Source organism: Arachis ipaensis, chromosome B4, assembly GCF_059453495.1.
Source record: "Arachis ipaensis isolate K30076 ecotype BB chromosome B4, ASM5945349v1, whole genome shotgun sequence".
Lineage (NCBI taxonomy): Eukaryota > Viridiplantae > Streptophyta > Magnoliopsida > Fabales > Fabaceae > Arachis > Arachis ipaensis.
Window position 1 is genome coordinate 20,109,457 of NC_142439.1, and position 16,895 is coordinate 20,126,351.

The following is a 16,895-nucleotide window of genomic DNA, read 5'->3' on the forward strand; positions in this document are numbered from 1 at the left end:
TGACGATCTTGATGTGTATTTCATAATAACTGTAATGTGTCTATGTTCTTCTGTGCTGAAAGGAAAGAAGAAACGACTCAGTGTTTTTTTTGTATGTTGGTAGATTGATGGAAGTGTTACAAATACACTGGTCATTGCAAATTGTGAGCTTTGTTAAGCCTAGGTTGCAGCTGCAGAGCACATTTCACAAGTTTGTTAATCTTATGTGAATGTGATATCTAGCTTATTATCTTTGAATGGTTTTACTTTGGCGTTTGAAATTCAATTAAGCATTTGGGAATGCCTTTTGGTACTAGTTTAATGAAGAGGTATGCTCTCAATTCGTCAAGAAGTACAAGACCATTATACATCCATGAGAGGTACATATTCACCTTTCATATCGATAGAAATTCAAAAGTGGATCCTTTATTTTCTACAAGAAGTTACAAGCTTATGCAATTTTGTCCGGCTTTTCTTTTTGCCTTGATTTTCTTTAGTTATGGTCATTGTTATATTTTGACTTGAACTTGATTATGTTGATAATGATGAGATAGTGGGGGTTGATCTGATCTATGATGCATTTTATAGATGAATAGAATTACGGAATTATCGCAGAACTTTGAGATAGTGGCTACTCATACAGACAACCCTGACGTGAGAACTTTACCTTTTGCTTTTGTGCATATTCTTCAGAGCTGGTTTTATTTCTTGGTTCATGGTATGTTTTTAATTGGCCGAATTTCAGGTCCTCATTTGGGATGTTGAAAGTCAACCTAATCATCATGCTATCCTTGGAGTTATGAATTCTCACCCAGATTTGGAAAATTTTAATGGTTATCCATTAATATTCTAGATTATCCCATCTTTAAGTGCTAAGTGTAATTTGTTACATTAGTTAATGAAGGAGATCCATGTAACATTGGGATGGTCATCTTTTTTTATGGTATTTTTTTATTGAGACAGAATGAGATATTGGCCAATGATGTTGAAAAATAATACCCAATTTTATAGGTATGATGTAATAAATATTATGTTTATCTATGTGATTTTTGAATTTCTTTTTTTCAATTCGCAGTGTGTTTGATAGAGTAAATTTAGAAAACAAACTTAAAAATATTCATTTTGCAATGAAAAATCTAAAAAAATTATGTTTTACCTTATTGATGGATTTACAGATGAAAAATCTGTATGTATTAAAAGTTGTGAATGCTTTTCCAGGCACCAATTACCAACAGAAAATTTGATGCTAGTTACATACGAAAAATTTGCTAGAAAATCTGACGTTTTAAGCGAAATGGAGGGGATGATTACCGAGAAAAAAAATTGTCGATAAATTACCAACAGAAAATCTGACATTTTTAGTGAAATGGAGGGGATGATTACAGAGAAAAAATTTGTCAGTAACGGAAAAAATCTGTTGGTAAATTACCGACGAAAAATTCTGTCGGTAAATAATTTCTGACGAGACTTCTATAGAGGAACAAAATTCGTCAATAACCAAAAATCTGTCTGTAATAAATTAAAGACCAAATCTATCTATAAATCCGTTTGTAATAAGTAATTTTTTAGTTGTAGCAGAAGCGTACCTTAATTCGTGAGCATGATTGAAAGAGTTTGGTTCTTTGTTCTTCCTCAACCAAAGCCTTCTGTATCCCTAATAGGACTAAATCACAACTCCTTTGATGAGAAAATAAGTACGAAGGCAGCGTTGATGTGTTGGGGACCAAAATTCTGAAATCACTATTTATATTTTAGTGTGACACCCATTAAACCCTAAAATCTAAATAAAATAGTATCTATAATTTTATTCTCATTTAATTTCAAATCAAAAGTAATAATGACTTATTTTATTAGCATTTATAACAATAAATGAGATCACTTATATAAGTCTTATAATATAAAATTGCTAATATGATTATGATCAATTATATGTATTGCCCGTAAATAGATTAGGAAATTATAATTTTCTAACAGAAATTCTAGCTAAGTGGTGAATCAACGCTTAGAATATAAACTATTAAAATTAACCATGTTAGGTATATACTAAAATTAACTATTAAAATTAGTCATTGATATAAAATATATGTTAGAATATAAATATACATTAAAAATAAATTAAACAATATATATATATATATATAGTAATAACTGATTTTAGTAGTTATTTTTAATTTTTAATGTACAAATATAAATATGGACTACAAATTCTAAATAAATATAGGGTTTATAAAGAAAACTTTTGCTTTTTTTTTTTAATAAGTAACGCCATCTCAAAATATATGACTGCTCACTTGTTCAATATGTATTTCAATGAGTTTAATTTTAATATATTTATGTATAATACATTTTTATATAATAATACAATGTATTTATTATGATATGCTACTTTCATATTATTTTTATTATTTATCTTATTTGTAATATAAATAAAATATGTGTATTATAATAAGGGAAATTTACTTAAATAAATAGAATAGAGAAAACGTTTACCTAAATGTGCAAAACTGGTTCTTGTTACCTGCATGTGCAAAAAGCCATTTCTATGTAATCCGTGGCAACCCACCACGGTTTCAAAACGTGCATAAACCGTGGCAGGTCCCAGCGGATTATGGCCAAAAGATATAGAGTGTAAACCGTGGTAGGTCACCACGGTTTACTAAGGAGAGATGGCGTACATAAACCGTAGAGAGTCACCACGGTTTATGAAGAAACTTGTTTGTACATAAAACCTTGTGGGTCACCACGGTTTATGTGTGGTAAATAATAGCCAGAAAACCTTGTTAATTTTATGTCCAATAGAAAATGAATTTATTAGCACAATAAATTTATGAGCAGAATCTTAAATTATGTCTTATCAACAACAACTTTTTATAATAGAAAGAGTACAATAGAAAAAAATCAGATAATACTAAGAAAATGATTTTTATAGTGCTTAAAAAATTGATGTCTATTTACTAAAAAATAAAAAATTAATATTTAATTTAAAATGATGAAATTTAATAAATTTAAAATATTTAAAATTTGTTATGTAAAATAAATTAGAAAAAAATTAGACTCCAATAATAAACACCATGAAATTTTTGGATTTTTTTCTATTATAAAATAAAAAAATACTTTTAAAAATAAATTACACTAACATTAATGTTTGGAATCTGTGTTTTTATTTTTTATTTTGAGCTTTTATGAAGTTTTCAAAATCTTAGGCGAACTTATAAAAACTACTCAAAAGTTCGTTTAAGCTTAAGGTGACCTCTTTCATTATATTCATCTTTATTTTTTCATTTATAAAATAAAGATTCATTACACTATAACATATTAATGAGTACAATTAAATAATTACTTGTTAATATTGGTATATTAATATTCATTAACATGCTTATTGATTAAATCTTTTATATAGATTTAATAAATTCACATATAAGTATATATTGATACATTAGTATTTGTTAAATTTAAAATAAAAAATATTTATTATATTATAAGAATATTAATGAGTACTCTAAAAAATATTAATAAGTAATTATTTTATTATGTTCATTAATATTTTTTATAGTATAATAAATATTTAAATATAGTGTAAAATGAAAAATAGGGATAAACATAATGAAAAAATAATTGATAATACATGTAAAAATTTTATAGTATATATTAGTTAATAATACATAAAGAGAACGAAAAAATTTTATTATAAATATTCAATAGAAATAGATGATTTTTTTTTCTTTATAAAATGTACTATATAGTGTGTATTTATTAGGCTGCCACCTTTGTTTTCAACAACAAAATAGGATAAGACACTGAAAATAGGATAGGACAAGACACTGATGGACAGAGACACAAAATTTTGTATTCTTGTAATTTTGCTTGGTGATAAACTAGAACAAATTATGAAAATCTAATTTATTCTCATTTTTTTCATTAAAAAAATTTGAGATGAAAAATATAATAATAAAAAATATAATTATAAAAAATTAACAAGAATAATAAAAAAAAATAAAAAATAAGTTGTGTCTCTTGGACATAAAATTAACAAGGTTTTCTGGCCATTATTTACCACACATAAACTGTGGTGACCCACAAGTATTTATGTGCAAACAAGTTTCTTCATAAACCGTGGTGACTCTCCACGGTTTATGCACGCCATCTCTCCTTAGTAAACCATGGTGACCTACCACGGTTTACACTCTATATCTTTTGGCCATAATCCGCTGGGACCTGCCACGGTTTATGCACGTTTTGAAACCGTGGTGGGTTGCCACGGATTACATAAAAATGGCTTTTTGCACATGCAGGTAACAAGAACCAATTTTATACATTTAGGTAAACGTTTTTTCTATTTTATTTATTTAAGTAACTTGCCCTTATAATAAGATGTGTTATGGATAATTCCTTTTATTAGGTAAATGGAATTGTGACGGTAAAAAAATTGATGCTACATAAGTAGATCATTCACTTAAACAACATACCAATTTCTTTTTTTATTCTCTTATTCTTCTTATAAATTCAATGATTAGTAGTAAATATATCTTTGCTATAGTATTTATCTAAATACAAGTATAAGTAGTCACCAAAAAAAAAAAATACAAGTATAAGAGATAATAAGGACGGTTTCGTTTAAATGCGTATCCTACATTTTTACGTACTATGTACGTCTATCGTGTGGAGTTTTTGGCTAAAATTAAAAAAAAAAACTCTCATTGATGAATATGTAAGAATTTAGTTTGAAAGAAACTGAGAATATTGGATACAAATTTTTAATAGTATATAAAAATTGATGATTTCGATATAATAATTTTTAGGGTAAAAAATTTTAATAAACCAAGGAGTCACTAATATTACACAATAATCCCAAATCAAAAAACGTTATGTATATGTCTTTAAACATAAATCTATGCAAATTCAATTTAGCTTCTCTAGTATTATATCGAATTAGTTTGATTCGAATTTATAGGAATAAAGACAAATCGAAATGGGTAGCTTCGATTTAGGATAATAGCAGTATTAAATCAGCTTGCATCAGAATTTACGTGATTAAGTCAAACGAAAAAATGAGACATGGATCAACCAAAAGCATGTCTCTATATAATTCGAATCAACCCTATTCGAATTAGTGAGGGAGTTTGCAGTGTGAATAATTCAAATCAACCTGTTCAAATTAGCGAGGGAATTTGCAGTGTAAATAGTTCGAATCACACTTATTCGAACCATGTAAGGTGAAGTTCGAATCAAAACGATTCGAATTATTGATGGGGAGTTCGAATCTATCTGATTCGAATTATGTGTATGTAATTTGAATTAAACCAATTCGAATAATAATAATAATAATAATAATAATAATAATAATAATAATAATAATAATAAGGTTTAGACATACTTTATTATATTAGGTTAGATAAAAATTAAACTATTTAAATAAATAATTCAGTTTTAGAAGTCAAGTATTAGAATAACTTTTTGGGAAGTATTTATCATATTATAAATTCATAATTATGTAAGTATGCGAATGATTTATTTTTTAAATTACGTTTTTAAATTAAATGGCTTTCAATATTATTAGATTGTCCTATTTTTAAATCGGTCAATTCATTTTATATTTATATATTGTAATTATTTATTTTGTAACAAGTACAACTAAAATTTTAATAACAATTATTAAATTAAACATTGTTACGATGAGTACTATAAAAATTTGTAATGTACTCGTTACTAACCTATCACATAATAAAATTTTTTAAACTTTATAAAATGCAATTTTTTTTTACAGACTCGTATTATCGAACTAATTGAATTCGATTTAGCATTGGCTCCATATAGATATAATGGTTGGTGTATTAAAATAATTGCATGAATTAGATTTATGCTATGGAATTCACGTTCAACTGATATTTATAAAAAATAAGCTAACAAAATATTTATGAGACTTTTTCAAAATATTTATGAGCTATAAAAAATGGACGAAAAAATATTGTATGAAATTTGAATTGTTTTGCATTTATTTATATAAAATACTCATATAATTATAAATATACATAAATACATGATAAAATCAAAACCTTTGCATGTAAATCAAAACCTCCTCATTCGATTTATCAGTGACCAAATCCATAGAGTAAATTAAAACAACCTAATTCAATAGATCGAAATGCATTTATTCATAAATCAATGATATCTATTTCGATTTGTCTTTATTGTTACTAATTCGAATTTAGTATCAGAGAAGATAAATCAAATTTGGTCAATTTAATTTATATAAATTTGTACATAGGAACATGTATGTAACGTTTTTTGATTTGGGACTATTATATAATATTGGTGGTTCCTTGGTTTATTTAAATTTTTTACCCTATTTTTTAGTTTGAGTTATGTATTATCAGCCAATGAAAAATTCTGAAAATGCAAAAATTTTAAAGCTTATCTAAACCAGGTTATATAGTTAGGCTAGCTCAAATGGTAAAACTGAGTTAAGACTCAAAGTGGTCTCTGAAGTTGCACTCGAGTCTTAAAGTAATCCCTGAACTTAATAGTTATCCAATTTCATCCCTGAAGTTGTACGCCAAGACCCACAGTCATCCTTCTAGCAATTTTCGTCCACCTGACTCCACCGAAAATCTGATCTAGACTCCGCTGTAACATGCTGGCAAAGAGAATGGCTAGCTGACGTGGAAGAGTAAACTTTTTTTATTCAATTTGGTCCCCTTAATTGAATTTAAAAACCCTAATCCCCAAATTTAAAGATCACTATATGCATTGCTCTGGTCTTCTCCTCTCTTCACTCTTCTCCATCTTCAAAGGCCCACAGTTATGGCTAGCGCAAGTAATGCTGTTGGGAGCTCGAACAACCCACGATTTTTTGGAAGCATTATGAGGAGAATGACTAGAAATAGAGATTTGCATTTGCCAGAATGGTGTGGGTGCGGATCGAGACCAGTGTTGCGATGGCCAGCGACGAATTCTAACCCAGGGAGACCGTTCGTCAGTTGCCCAAACTACAATATAAGTTGTTGTTGTTGTTCGTTGCATTTTTGGGTATGAACTTGGCTGATTCAATTTCTTGTTTCTTGGGTGCAGACTGTAGGTAACAGGTGATGTGGGTTATTTCTGTGGGTAGATAAAATTCTGGAAGATATGATAACATGTGATGGTAGAACAAGCCCTTCTAGACAATGAAGAATAGAAGATGAATATTGTTTGGAAACTTGGAAGGCTAGAGTCTGAAGTTAGGGTTCTAAAACTGGGTGGGATTTTGGTTTTTGTATTTATGTTGCTGATTATAAGAGCCGTTCTTCTGTTAAAGCTAAATAGACAATTTGGCCAATTGTATCTGGCAAAAAATAAATGACATGTTATATGTAGATGTTGTTCTAGTACCTTTACATGCCTTTTTGTTTGAAACAAATGCAAATTAAAGTAAACAACATGTACCTGTCTTTTTGTTTAAAACAAATACAAATTAAAGTAAACAACATCATTGTGCTTGCATATTTTGAAAATTGGAGAAACAATATGAAATAGTAATCCATTTATTCATATTATAATACTTGTCCATGATATAATGAAACACAGCCAAAACATTGTTCACCCATAAACATTGTTCATCTATGTCAAAGTTTTCATAATTAAGGCCTCACAAAGTCATAAGTCTATAGTATCCTAATTAAGACAGCATTGAAAGTATATAATCCAAACAAAATAGATGGACAAAAACACTAATTATTCCATATACATAATATCTAAATCTTCATTTCTTGGTTCCGGATGGTTTGAATCCAGGGTTGGGCACAAACTTCATGAAGTTTTCAAGTCTTGTAGCAATCCTCTGTGTTGCACCTTGCATAGGATTAGGTGGAGGATTCCTTGCTGGTTGAGTGCTAGCTGGTGGGGTGGAAGCAGGTGGAGTGCTTTACTGATGAATTGCTGTTTCTTGAAGTGGATTTTCTAGCTTTGAACAACTTCCTTTTGGGAGGGAGTTTTAGTGGCCTAACAGTAGTAGGTGAAACTTATCAGTGAAAACATGTAAAGTAGTTAGTAAAATTGATAAGAATATGTATTTAATAAAATCAATGTCATTTAATATTGTGAACCTGTTGAGAGTCATCAATTTCTGACAAGGGTGGTTGACTGAGTTCAAGCTGGATTTCAGTCTGAGGTTGTGGGATAGGGATGGCTTCACCACCGTTTACCGGTCCAACTGGAGCAGAATTGTTGAGCTGACCTTCACCACCATTAGCAGCAATAGCCTCTGCAATAGCAGCCTCCTCTTCATCAGCAACCCTCTTTTCACAATTTCTCTTGGTATTCCTGCTTCACCACAATAACGACTGCGACCTTTTTTATAAATTCTTTTCAGTTTGGTCCTCTATTTCTTACTCCCACTTTACTCCTCATCTGCATCCTTTCTTTTTTTTTTTTTTTAAGTGGCCCTGGCTTCTTCCTAAACTTTGGTGCTTGTGGTCTGTTACATGATGACTTTTTTCATAATGCTTGACCTGGAATTGGATTGATATGGAAGGCATATATGTCATTATATACTTTCATAGTCAACCACTTGTGATAAAATTCTTTTACCAGCCCTTGCCAATGCTGCACAAGCATGCACGTATGGCATCCCTAAATAGAATTAACACAACAACAAAGATAACAATAATAAGCCAACTATAATCTCAATTTCCACTCATGGATAACAATAATAAGATAACAACAAACATAAGAAAATATTACCACTCAATTGCCAGAGACCTCATGTACAGAGCCTCTTTTCCAAGTCCACAACCATGTTGGTTGGCCAGCCATGAACTTCAAATTTTTCGTAGTTTGTATCACCAGACTACATAGGGACCCAATTTTTCGATTCTTTCCTTATCTTTTCTAATCTGCTACGCTGTATTGGAGGTAGAATTCCAATGTTTGAACTAAGCTTGACTTTGTTCCTAGCTATAAACCTCATTGCATACATTCTGATTTTCAATAATGTGATAATAGGCTTAGCTCTAGCTTTTTTTATCCTAGAGTTGAAGACTTCACAAGCATTATTGCAGATGTTGTCTATTTTAGGGGCATTACTGAAGAAAGCCCGACTCCAAGAATCTCTAGGCCACTTGTTCAGATAATTCCAAGCATTCTTATTAACCCTCTCAATTTTTTTGATAAAGGAATCCATCTTGGCTAGTACACCTTGCACAATTTCACAGTAGCTGTCTAAACTGGAGATCCTTCCATTGCTTATTGAAGTTCTTCCATAAATGCCAAATATAGAATTTGTGATGGACATCTGGAAAAACTTCTTTAACTGTATGGATGAGGCCCTAATTCAACATACACAGTAGGTGTAAGACTTGTTATTAGGCATCAGAATAGTCCTTAAAATTGCATAAGTGACATCTAAGAGGCCCCTAAACTTTTATAAGTGACATCTAATTGCTCCCTAAATTTTCATAAGTGCATTTAGTTTGTCCATTTTCAACCATTTAAACTTATTGAATTAGTCTTCGTCCATATCATCAACACATTATAAAACATGTATAAATAGCAGTCCAATATATATACAGGAGTCCAACAACTATGGAAATGAGCAGTTAACACTTATTGGTCAAATAACAGTAATAAAAACAACAGCAGCCAAATAATGGGTGATTTACACTTACACAGATACTTTGATAGTTCAAAATAACTTAAAATTACAAAGCAAAAATGTTACAAGTCAATTGCTGCTTTCTTCCAACTTTCACATAATAGACTAATTGCACACCAGTTATATAACAATTAATAAAGACAATCAATGAGCCAAGTACTAGCTATACACAATAAAATTAACTTAATTACATACCTTCTGCATATCTAATATAAAATACAGCTTGTTTTGTTTGTAATCCTCCAAGCCTTGATGAAGTAATTCTAAGAACCACCTCCAGTTATCAGTGTTTTCAACAGGGACAATTGCATAGGCAATCACATATGTGGTTGTTTGCATCTTGGCCAATAGTAGACAGGATTTGACCACCATGCTGGGTCTTCAGAAAAGCTCCATCCAAGCCTATAAGAGGTCTGCAACCAGCCAAAAATCCTCTTTTACACGCATCCAAACAAATGTACATCTTCTCAAAGATTGGATCATCATCAGGGTTGGGATGAAGTATAATACGAACTGTTACAGTAGAGCCTGAATTACTCTTCAGCAGCGTCAGCCCATAATCTTTCACCATCCCATATTGGGCAGCAGCATCACCATACACAATAGCTCTAACATCTCTTAAAGCCCTAGTCAGTGAAGACTTGTTCAGATCTAAATCATACTTTGTCTTAAAATATTGTGCAGCCTTAGAGTGTCTTAGATTAGGGTATTTTCTTAGCTTCTTCACCAATTTGCAGGCTAGCCACTTCCTATTAGCTAGTCTATTTTTGGTCTCTCTTACACAGGTGTGGTCATCTACGATCGTCTCGATTTACCAACAATTATTCTCAGTATTATTAGAAGCATACACCAACCAACCACAACTTTCATCCTTACACACAGCTCTCATTTTTACATTATCATTCTACTTAAACCAAATCCTCTTACCCTCCTGAATATAATAGTCACGCACAGTCTCTTTGAACTCCATCTTTGTAGTGAATGTCATTCCAACATCAAGCGTAAGCTCTCCAAATCTTCCTCCTTCTCTGAACACAGGGAAGACCTCATTTGATTCAATCTCCTCCAACTCATCCTCAGAGTTTGGAGGAGTCTTCATTTCTTCTGAGTGCCATGAGTCTCCACCATCAGATTCATGTTAAGCTTCATCTTGGGCATCATGATATGGTGCTATTGATCCAAACTCAGGATTGTTCCCAAAAAAAGTTTATCATCCTCAGATCCTGAGTCTGCACACACAGGACCATCATCCTCAACCATAACAGCTTTCTTTTGTTTAGTAAGTTTCTTATCTGTGCTAGTTCTCAGTTTCACATTAGTCTTCTTTACTGCTGATCTCTCTACAGCCACATCTTCTTCCTCAGTAGACACCTTATCACCACCAGGCCAATATGATTCATCCTCTACACTATCATCACTATCATGGCTATCTGAGAATTCATCTGAGCTAGACAAAGCCACAAAGACTGTTTGGGGATGTTTTCCCTCAATTGATCTTCCAATAGCTCCAATAGCAGCTGTTCTTGTTAAAGGCCTCCTTCCATATGGTACCGCAGCTTTTTTATTCTTAGAACATCTCTTTAGTACATCACACTTCTTGGTTTCTTTCAATTTGGACCATGGTTTAGGAATTGCAGTGGGTTGGGCCATTCTTTTTGGTGAGATGTTGGGCTTAGTTTTACTGGGTTGAGCCATTATTTTTTGTGGTAGATTGGGCTTAGATCCAAGAGTTGCAGTGGATTGGGAGTGTATTTTTTCTGGTAAGTTTGGTTTACCAATAGAAATTGAAGTAGGTGGGATCTTTTGTTTTGGTCCTAGAGACAAGTTATCAGTAGACTTTGTTGTGGAGACTATTTTTTGGGTAGGAATAATGGTGTCACTTGGTTTAAAAGTTGGAGTAGATGGTGTTGTGATGGGAATTGGTTCAGTTGTGACATTGATGGTGGGGTTTGGAGTGGGAATAAAGTTTTGTATCACCATCAACTCTTTGTCTTTAGATGATACTGGTTCTGCTTCCTCATTATACAAAGGTTCAGAGACTCCATGTTCATAGTACACATCACTACAAGAAAACAAGCTTTTTGCTACGCTTTTAAAGCGTGGCGAAAAGTCCAAAAAAGCGTAGCGATAGCTTTTTGCCACGCTTTTTGAGCTACTGGCACGCTTTTGAAAGGGTCACAACTGCAAGGGTGCCGATTGCTCTATCGCCACGCTTTTGGTGACCTATCGCCACACTTTTTTTCTTGCCTCGCTTTTAAAGATCGTCACGCTTTAAAAGCGTGCCAATAGCAAGAGATATGGCTACGCTTTAAAAGCGTGTCAGTAGCTAGAGATATGGCTACGCTTTAAAGCGTAGCGAAAAATGGCCCCTGTACCGAATAGCGACGCTTTTAAAGCGTGGCGATAGGTTTGTTCAAGTTTAGTTGTTTTTTTTTTAATCTTCATAATAAAATCTAACAGAATTAATAGATAATGTAAAATTTAGACAATATAAAAAACCTTCATAACAATTTTAATTACTATTAACAATATAAAACCTTCATAAACTTGTACACTAAATATAGTGGTTGATCACATGACAAGCTCTAACAAAAAGTCAAAGTGAGAACAGTTACCCATGAATTTGTAATACATGCATTACAATTCCAACAACTATTACATTATCTACTTCCTTTAAAAACTACAAAATACACATTAAAAACTACAAAATACCCTTCCCTCTTGTGATATCTTGCTGGTCATTTGAGATATCATAGGCCAACCCTTTCCATCTGTCCTTATCTTCTTGTCCTCATCGATCGCCACAATCTTGAAGCTTCCGGTGGAAACCTTGCTGCTGCTGGAGATTCTTGACGAACCTTCTTCAAGTTGCTTCCAAAGAAAGCTGATGAACTGGGAACTGATGAAGTCACAGCTCCAGAACCATTCAAACTCGCCTGCAATGTAAAATTACATTATTCTCTTGTTATTTAAGAGTTACTTTTCCACCTAACAATCAAGTAACACAAGGAGAAGAGTGTGTTGATCTGCCAGAGAGACAAGATACTTCAATTCAATGTATTGAATAAGAAACGAGGACCATCATTTAAATGAGTTACGTGATGAAAAATACTAACCAGAATTATCATAGCAATGACAAGAAGGGGACCCGACCAAAGAACTGACATGAATAATCCATTTGGATCAAAATAGTTTTGACTAGAGAAGCTTTTCCAGTTCATCCTCATAACAGTATTAAGCCTCTCAGCGAGATATACACCGGCCACTGCATCAGAACATTCTCAGTAAGAAATGATACATGAAGAGAAATTCAAGAATATCAAGACTGCCATTCAACCACACAAGGAGATGTCTCAATGAATATAATAAAGATGTTTAAATGGAATTACAAATCACGGAGAGATTCATTGATATCTTCAAGATTTAGTGACTTCCACACAAATGTTTATGAATATTACATAACTAGACATCTCAATTTTTTAAGCTCAAATATCAATGATTCACCTACTTAATAACTTGTTACAACACTGTCATGCTCCCAAGTCCTAAACACATTGCTGCATTGTTGCTACATTCATTTAGTAGATCAAACAATCAAAATGATATTTCATATCAGAATCACTCACCACCGGTTACTGGTTAAGATCATCCTAAACAAATATATCTAGTTCGGTAGGCCCTCTCCCTTATATGACAAGTTTAGAAATGTTCACAATGATCAAAGCAAATATGACAAGAGAGAAAAAGGATTTGCACACATGAAATCAAAATTCAAATCATAATGAAAAACAGTGATTTGAATTTCACGTAAAAATTGCACACTATGAATAGGAAAGAAGCTATAGCTAACTACATGAAAGGTAACATATCATATTCATACTTGATTAGAGTTCCTTTGACAGCTCCTATGGTTGAAACTAAAGCTGCCATGGCTGTGTTATTGTCCTTGTAGCAGCAGAGAGTAAATGTACTTACTACAGAGGAAATAATGAACACTATAAAAACTTATTATAGTGGCTAAGTTGAGTTTAAAGAAAGGAATATAAGGGAATATCTTTCAAGATTGGTTGTAGAATCCTTAACATCCACACAGTGAAGATTATTTTTTAAGCCACGTGGCAGACATATGTTGCCTCCAAGATATAATAAGTTACCCTTACGAGACAGATATTAGAATTGCTAGCCATTTAAAAGAATTCAGAAACAGCAATGATAATAGAAAGACCCATTTTGCAGGTACTAGTATCTAGAACTTACAAGAATATCTTGGCCTATCCATGAATATGATTGCTGTAGTAGCAACCCAGAAAATCGTAAATGCAACAGAAAATAGTAACACTACAAGTGAGAAAATAGAGACCTCCCTGAACAGAGGTAAATTCACTGTCTTCTGACCGAAACTTTGACATTTTCTGCTCATAGTTTAAGAAAGTGAGAGAGAGAGAGAGAGAGAGAGAGAGAGAGAGAGAGAGAGAGAGAGAAATTAATAGAACATACATCAAACAGAAAGAAAATTGATTTACCTTTCTAACTGAAGAAGGAGGGAAAAATACATTGATTGTACCTTAAAGTGAGGCTTACAATACAACTGTGCATCTCCTGAAAAATAAACCAAACTTTAATTAATGCACAGAGGAAATTCAAACCTTTTTGTGTGAATTAATTGGTTAAAAGTATTCCATAAAACTAGTTTCGAATCACAGTCAGCTCATACATCAATTACCATTTACCAACATGCCATGCCATGTGATCCAATCTAACAACTGTGCGAAGCAAAGAAAGTGACAGTGAAATCATTAGAGTGCTTGAGCATTACCCTTCCTTTGGTAATAGCTATTACCAGTAGAAAAAATGCTAGATTTTAATTAATAACATCAAATACATGAACAATTTTGTATTTTAAAAGAATTTCTTTAGAGCACTAATTGGACTAAATTTTCTTTTTAAAACTTTTAATGCGAGAAACTGAGAATTATAGCAAAGAAATGAAAATAGCAAAGAAGCAGCAAAGCAAAAAGTAAAAAGAAACTATAGAAATGACTGTCAATAGTTGAAAAATGAAATGAATATTCCATATGAAATGGTAACAAGATTGTTACCTTTCTTGTTGACTTCGAAGAGAATTAACTGCTTGAAGATGGTGATGGCTGCAATGGAGAACTACCTGCATTATTGCTAACTACTGAAACTGGATTTTCAAGATGAAAGAAGGAATATAGAAACCAAAGGAATACAAATGCCTATACTCAGTAATAGTGGGAATAAATTACCATTTGAATCAACTTTTTCTTTATGCCTTTTCTTCTGGATAAACAAAACCAAATAGTAAGCACTTTCCCTAAATAAACATTAAGATATCAATTGCCACAATAATACTAAAAGTTAGAAAATACTTATAGCCATCATAAAGTCTTCAACTACTAAAAAAAATATATATTCAAACCAAACAACGGCAAACAAATCTAGAAGTACAAAAACTCACCACCACTAGAAAGAAGATCTTGTGTTATTGGTTGGCCGGATTGTGCCAAAGAAATTAGCTACATTTCAAAACACATAAACACGTAAGCACTCTACTTTTTCAACTTCTTCGTCATCAAATTCATCTTTAAGAGGTTTTTGTGGCCTTCCTCTTCTCTTTTGTGTGGGAAGCTTTTCATCCTCACCACTTACAGCATCTTCATGATTAACATTTAGCTTTTTACCCTTTCTTCTAACTCTACCCATAATCTTAAAATTATCAGCAAAGATATGATCATACAAACATGAAAATCTGCAAGCAAATCAAGCCAAGTTACAAGACTTTCATTAGAGAACTAGAGATATCAAAGGATTATAAACTCTAACTTCAAACTAAACAGGGTGCACTAGCATATTCTTCCCACCATCACCTGTTTATAATCAAGCATATGTGATATGTATGTACTCACAAAAACAAACACAATCCATAAGCCGCAGCAACATAGTGAAATGAAAATCTAAAAGGTTAATGATATTAAAGCTATGATTGAATTTGTGCCTAGGCAAAATCAACCATAAGAAATATCACTCCCTCCCAAGTCCCAACCATTTCTATAGATAAACAAAGGACTTCTCGTTGTTCTTGCACCATTTTATTATTCCATTCATTCACAATAAACAAGTTCTTTGAAACCCTGATTTTTCAGTGACAGAATAGTAAAACTCAAAAGATATTGCAACCACAGATTGGTTTCACATGCAACAACTAATAGCTAGGTAATAGAAAGGTATATTCCCAAAAATTGAATCTGGTACTCTTTTAGTAAATAACAGTCAGATTAGGGCACATAAGAACACAGTAAGAGGATTAGGCGATTCAACGAAAAAAGAGCAAATCAAGTGAGAAATAATGCACAACTAAGCTTCTAATCTAAACAAAGTATTATTTGGAAGATCCACAATAAACCATACAAAGTATTAAATCCAATAACAACAAAACGAGACAAATAAGTTGCATAACCCAATGAAAATACTGACCAATAATGTGGATAACTTGGTTGATATCTCCAGCATAAGACTGAATGAATGGAATCTGCTGCAGCAGAAGAAAACTCTACAACAAGAAACATCAAAAAGGAGTTAATTTATATATCTCAATCCAGAAAAAGCAAGTGGATTTAAACAGTGAAAACTGAAAAGCTGAATAAACAGAGTTAAACTTAAAAATAATAAACAAATGAATCAGAGAATAAACAACACAAACAAAGAAGCACAAATGAATTTTGTTCAGATGAGAAGCCAAACCTTGCGAGTAACCTTGTTCTTCGGGAACTTGACGGTACCTGCTTTTCTCTCCTTCCATCGGTTCCTTTCAATTGGAGAAGAGTAATAACAATTAAAAGCATAGATTTATTGTAATATTCAAAATAAATGATTAAATGATGATCAAAGATTTATTGAAAAATCATGAACATGTACTCAACAGCGACGATGGCTACCACCGTGACGGCTCCCTCTCGCGTGTCCCCCTCCTCCGCGACGGCAACGATTCTCGCAGATCCCTCATCAGCAACCAGGAATCATGATAGTGACTGACGCGACAGGAGCAGCTCCTCTTTCCCCTCCTCGGCGACGGCTAAGCGTGAAGCTCCTCCAGCGGCGGCGACGCGTTTGGTGATGACTCCTCCTTTCTCATCGTCGCACACTCTCTCTCGGGTTTGACTCGACAGTGGCGGCGGGCTGGGCGCGACGGATCTGGCAGCAAGGCGGCGTCTCCTTCCTCGAGCTCTCCTCTTCCACGTGGTGCGTGTGTGTATTGTGTTGTGTG

At 32.6% G+C, this 16,895-nt stretch overlaps 1 protein-coding gene and 1 long non-coding RNA gene across 2 annotated transcripts; one reads left to right on the forward strand and one right to left on the reverse strand.

Moving 5' to 3' along the window:
- The first annotated feature begins 218 nt into the window (after positions 1-218).
- LOC110270554 (uncharacterized) lies at positions 219-793 on the forward strand. The gene is made up of 3 exons (XR_015880823.1): positions 219-359; positions 568-633; positions 725-793. It is a non-coding gene; the product is annotated as an uncharacterized LOC110270554 (long non-coding RNA).
- A 13,391-nt stretch (positions 794-14,184) lies between these two features.
- Positions 14,185-16,473, reverse strand: LOC107628553 (uncharacterized). The gene is made up of 6 exons (XM_088485295.1): positions 16,373-16,473; positions 16,106-16,181; positions 15,090-15,147; positions 14,878-14,945; positions 14,707-14,771; positions 14,185-14,206 (listed from the first exon to the last, which is right to left on the reverse strand). The coding sequence occupies exons 1-6, from the start codon at positions 16,471-16,473 to the stop codon at positions 14,185-14,187; spliced, it is 390 nt and encodes a 129-aa protein (XP_088341421.1).
- Between the last annotated feature and the right edge of the window lie 422 nt (positions 16,474-16,895).

What these genes read in the sequence shown, in the direction of transcription:
- LOC107628553 (XM_088485295.1), bottom strand. Translation starts at nt 16,473, where the DNA reads ATGCTTTTAATTGTTATTACTCTTCTCCAATTGAAAGGAACCGATGGA. An exon ending in CCAAGTTATCCACATTATTG is followed by an intron (nt 15,148 to 16,105) that starts GTCAGTATTTTC and finishes TTTGAAATGTAG; the next exon opens with CTAATTTCTTTGGCACAATC. An exon ending in CTTCGAAGTCAACAAGAAAG is followed by an intron (nt 14,207 to 14,706) that starts GTAACAATCTTG and finishes TTTATTTTTCAG; the next exon opens with GAGATGCACAGTTGTATTGT.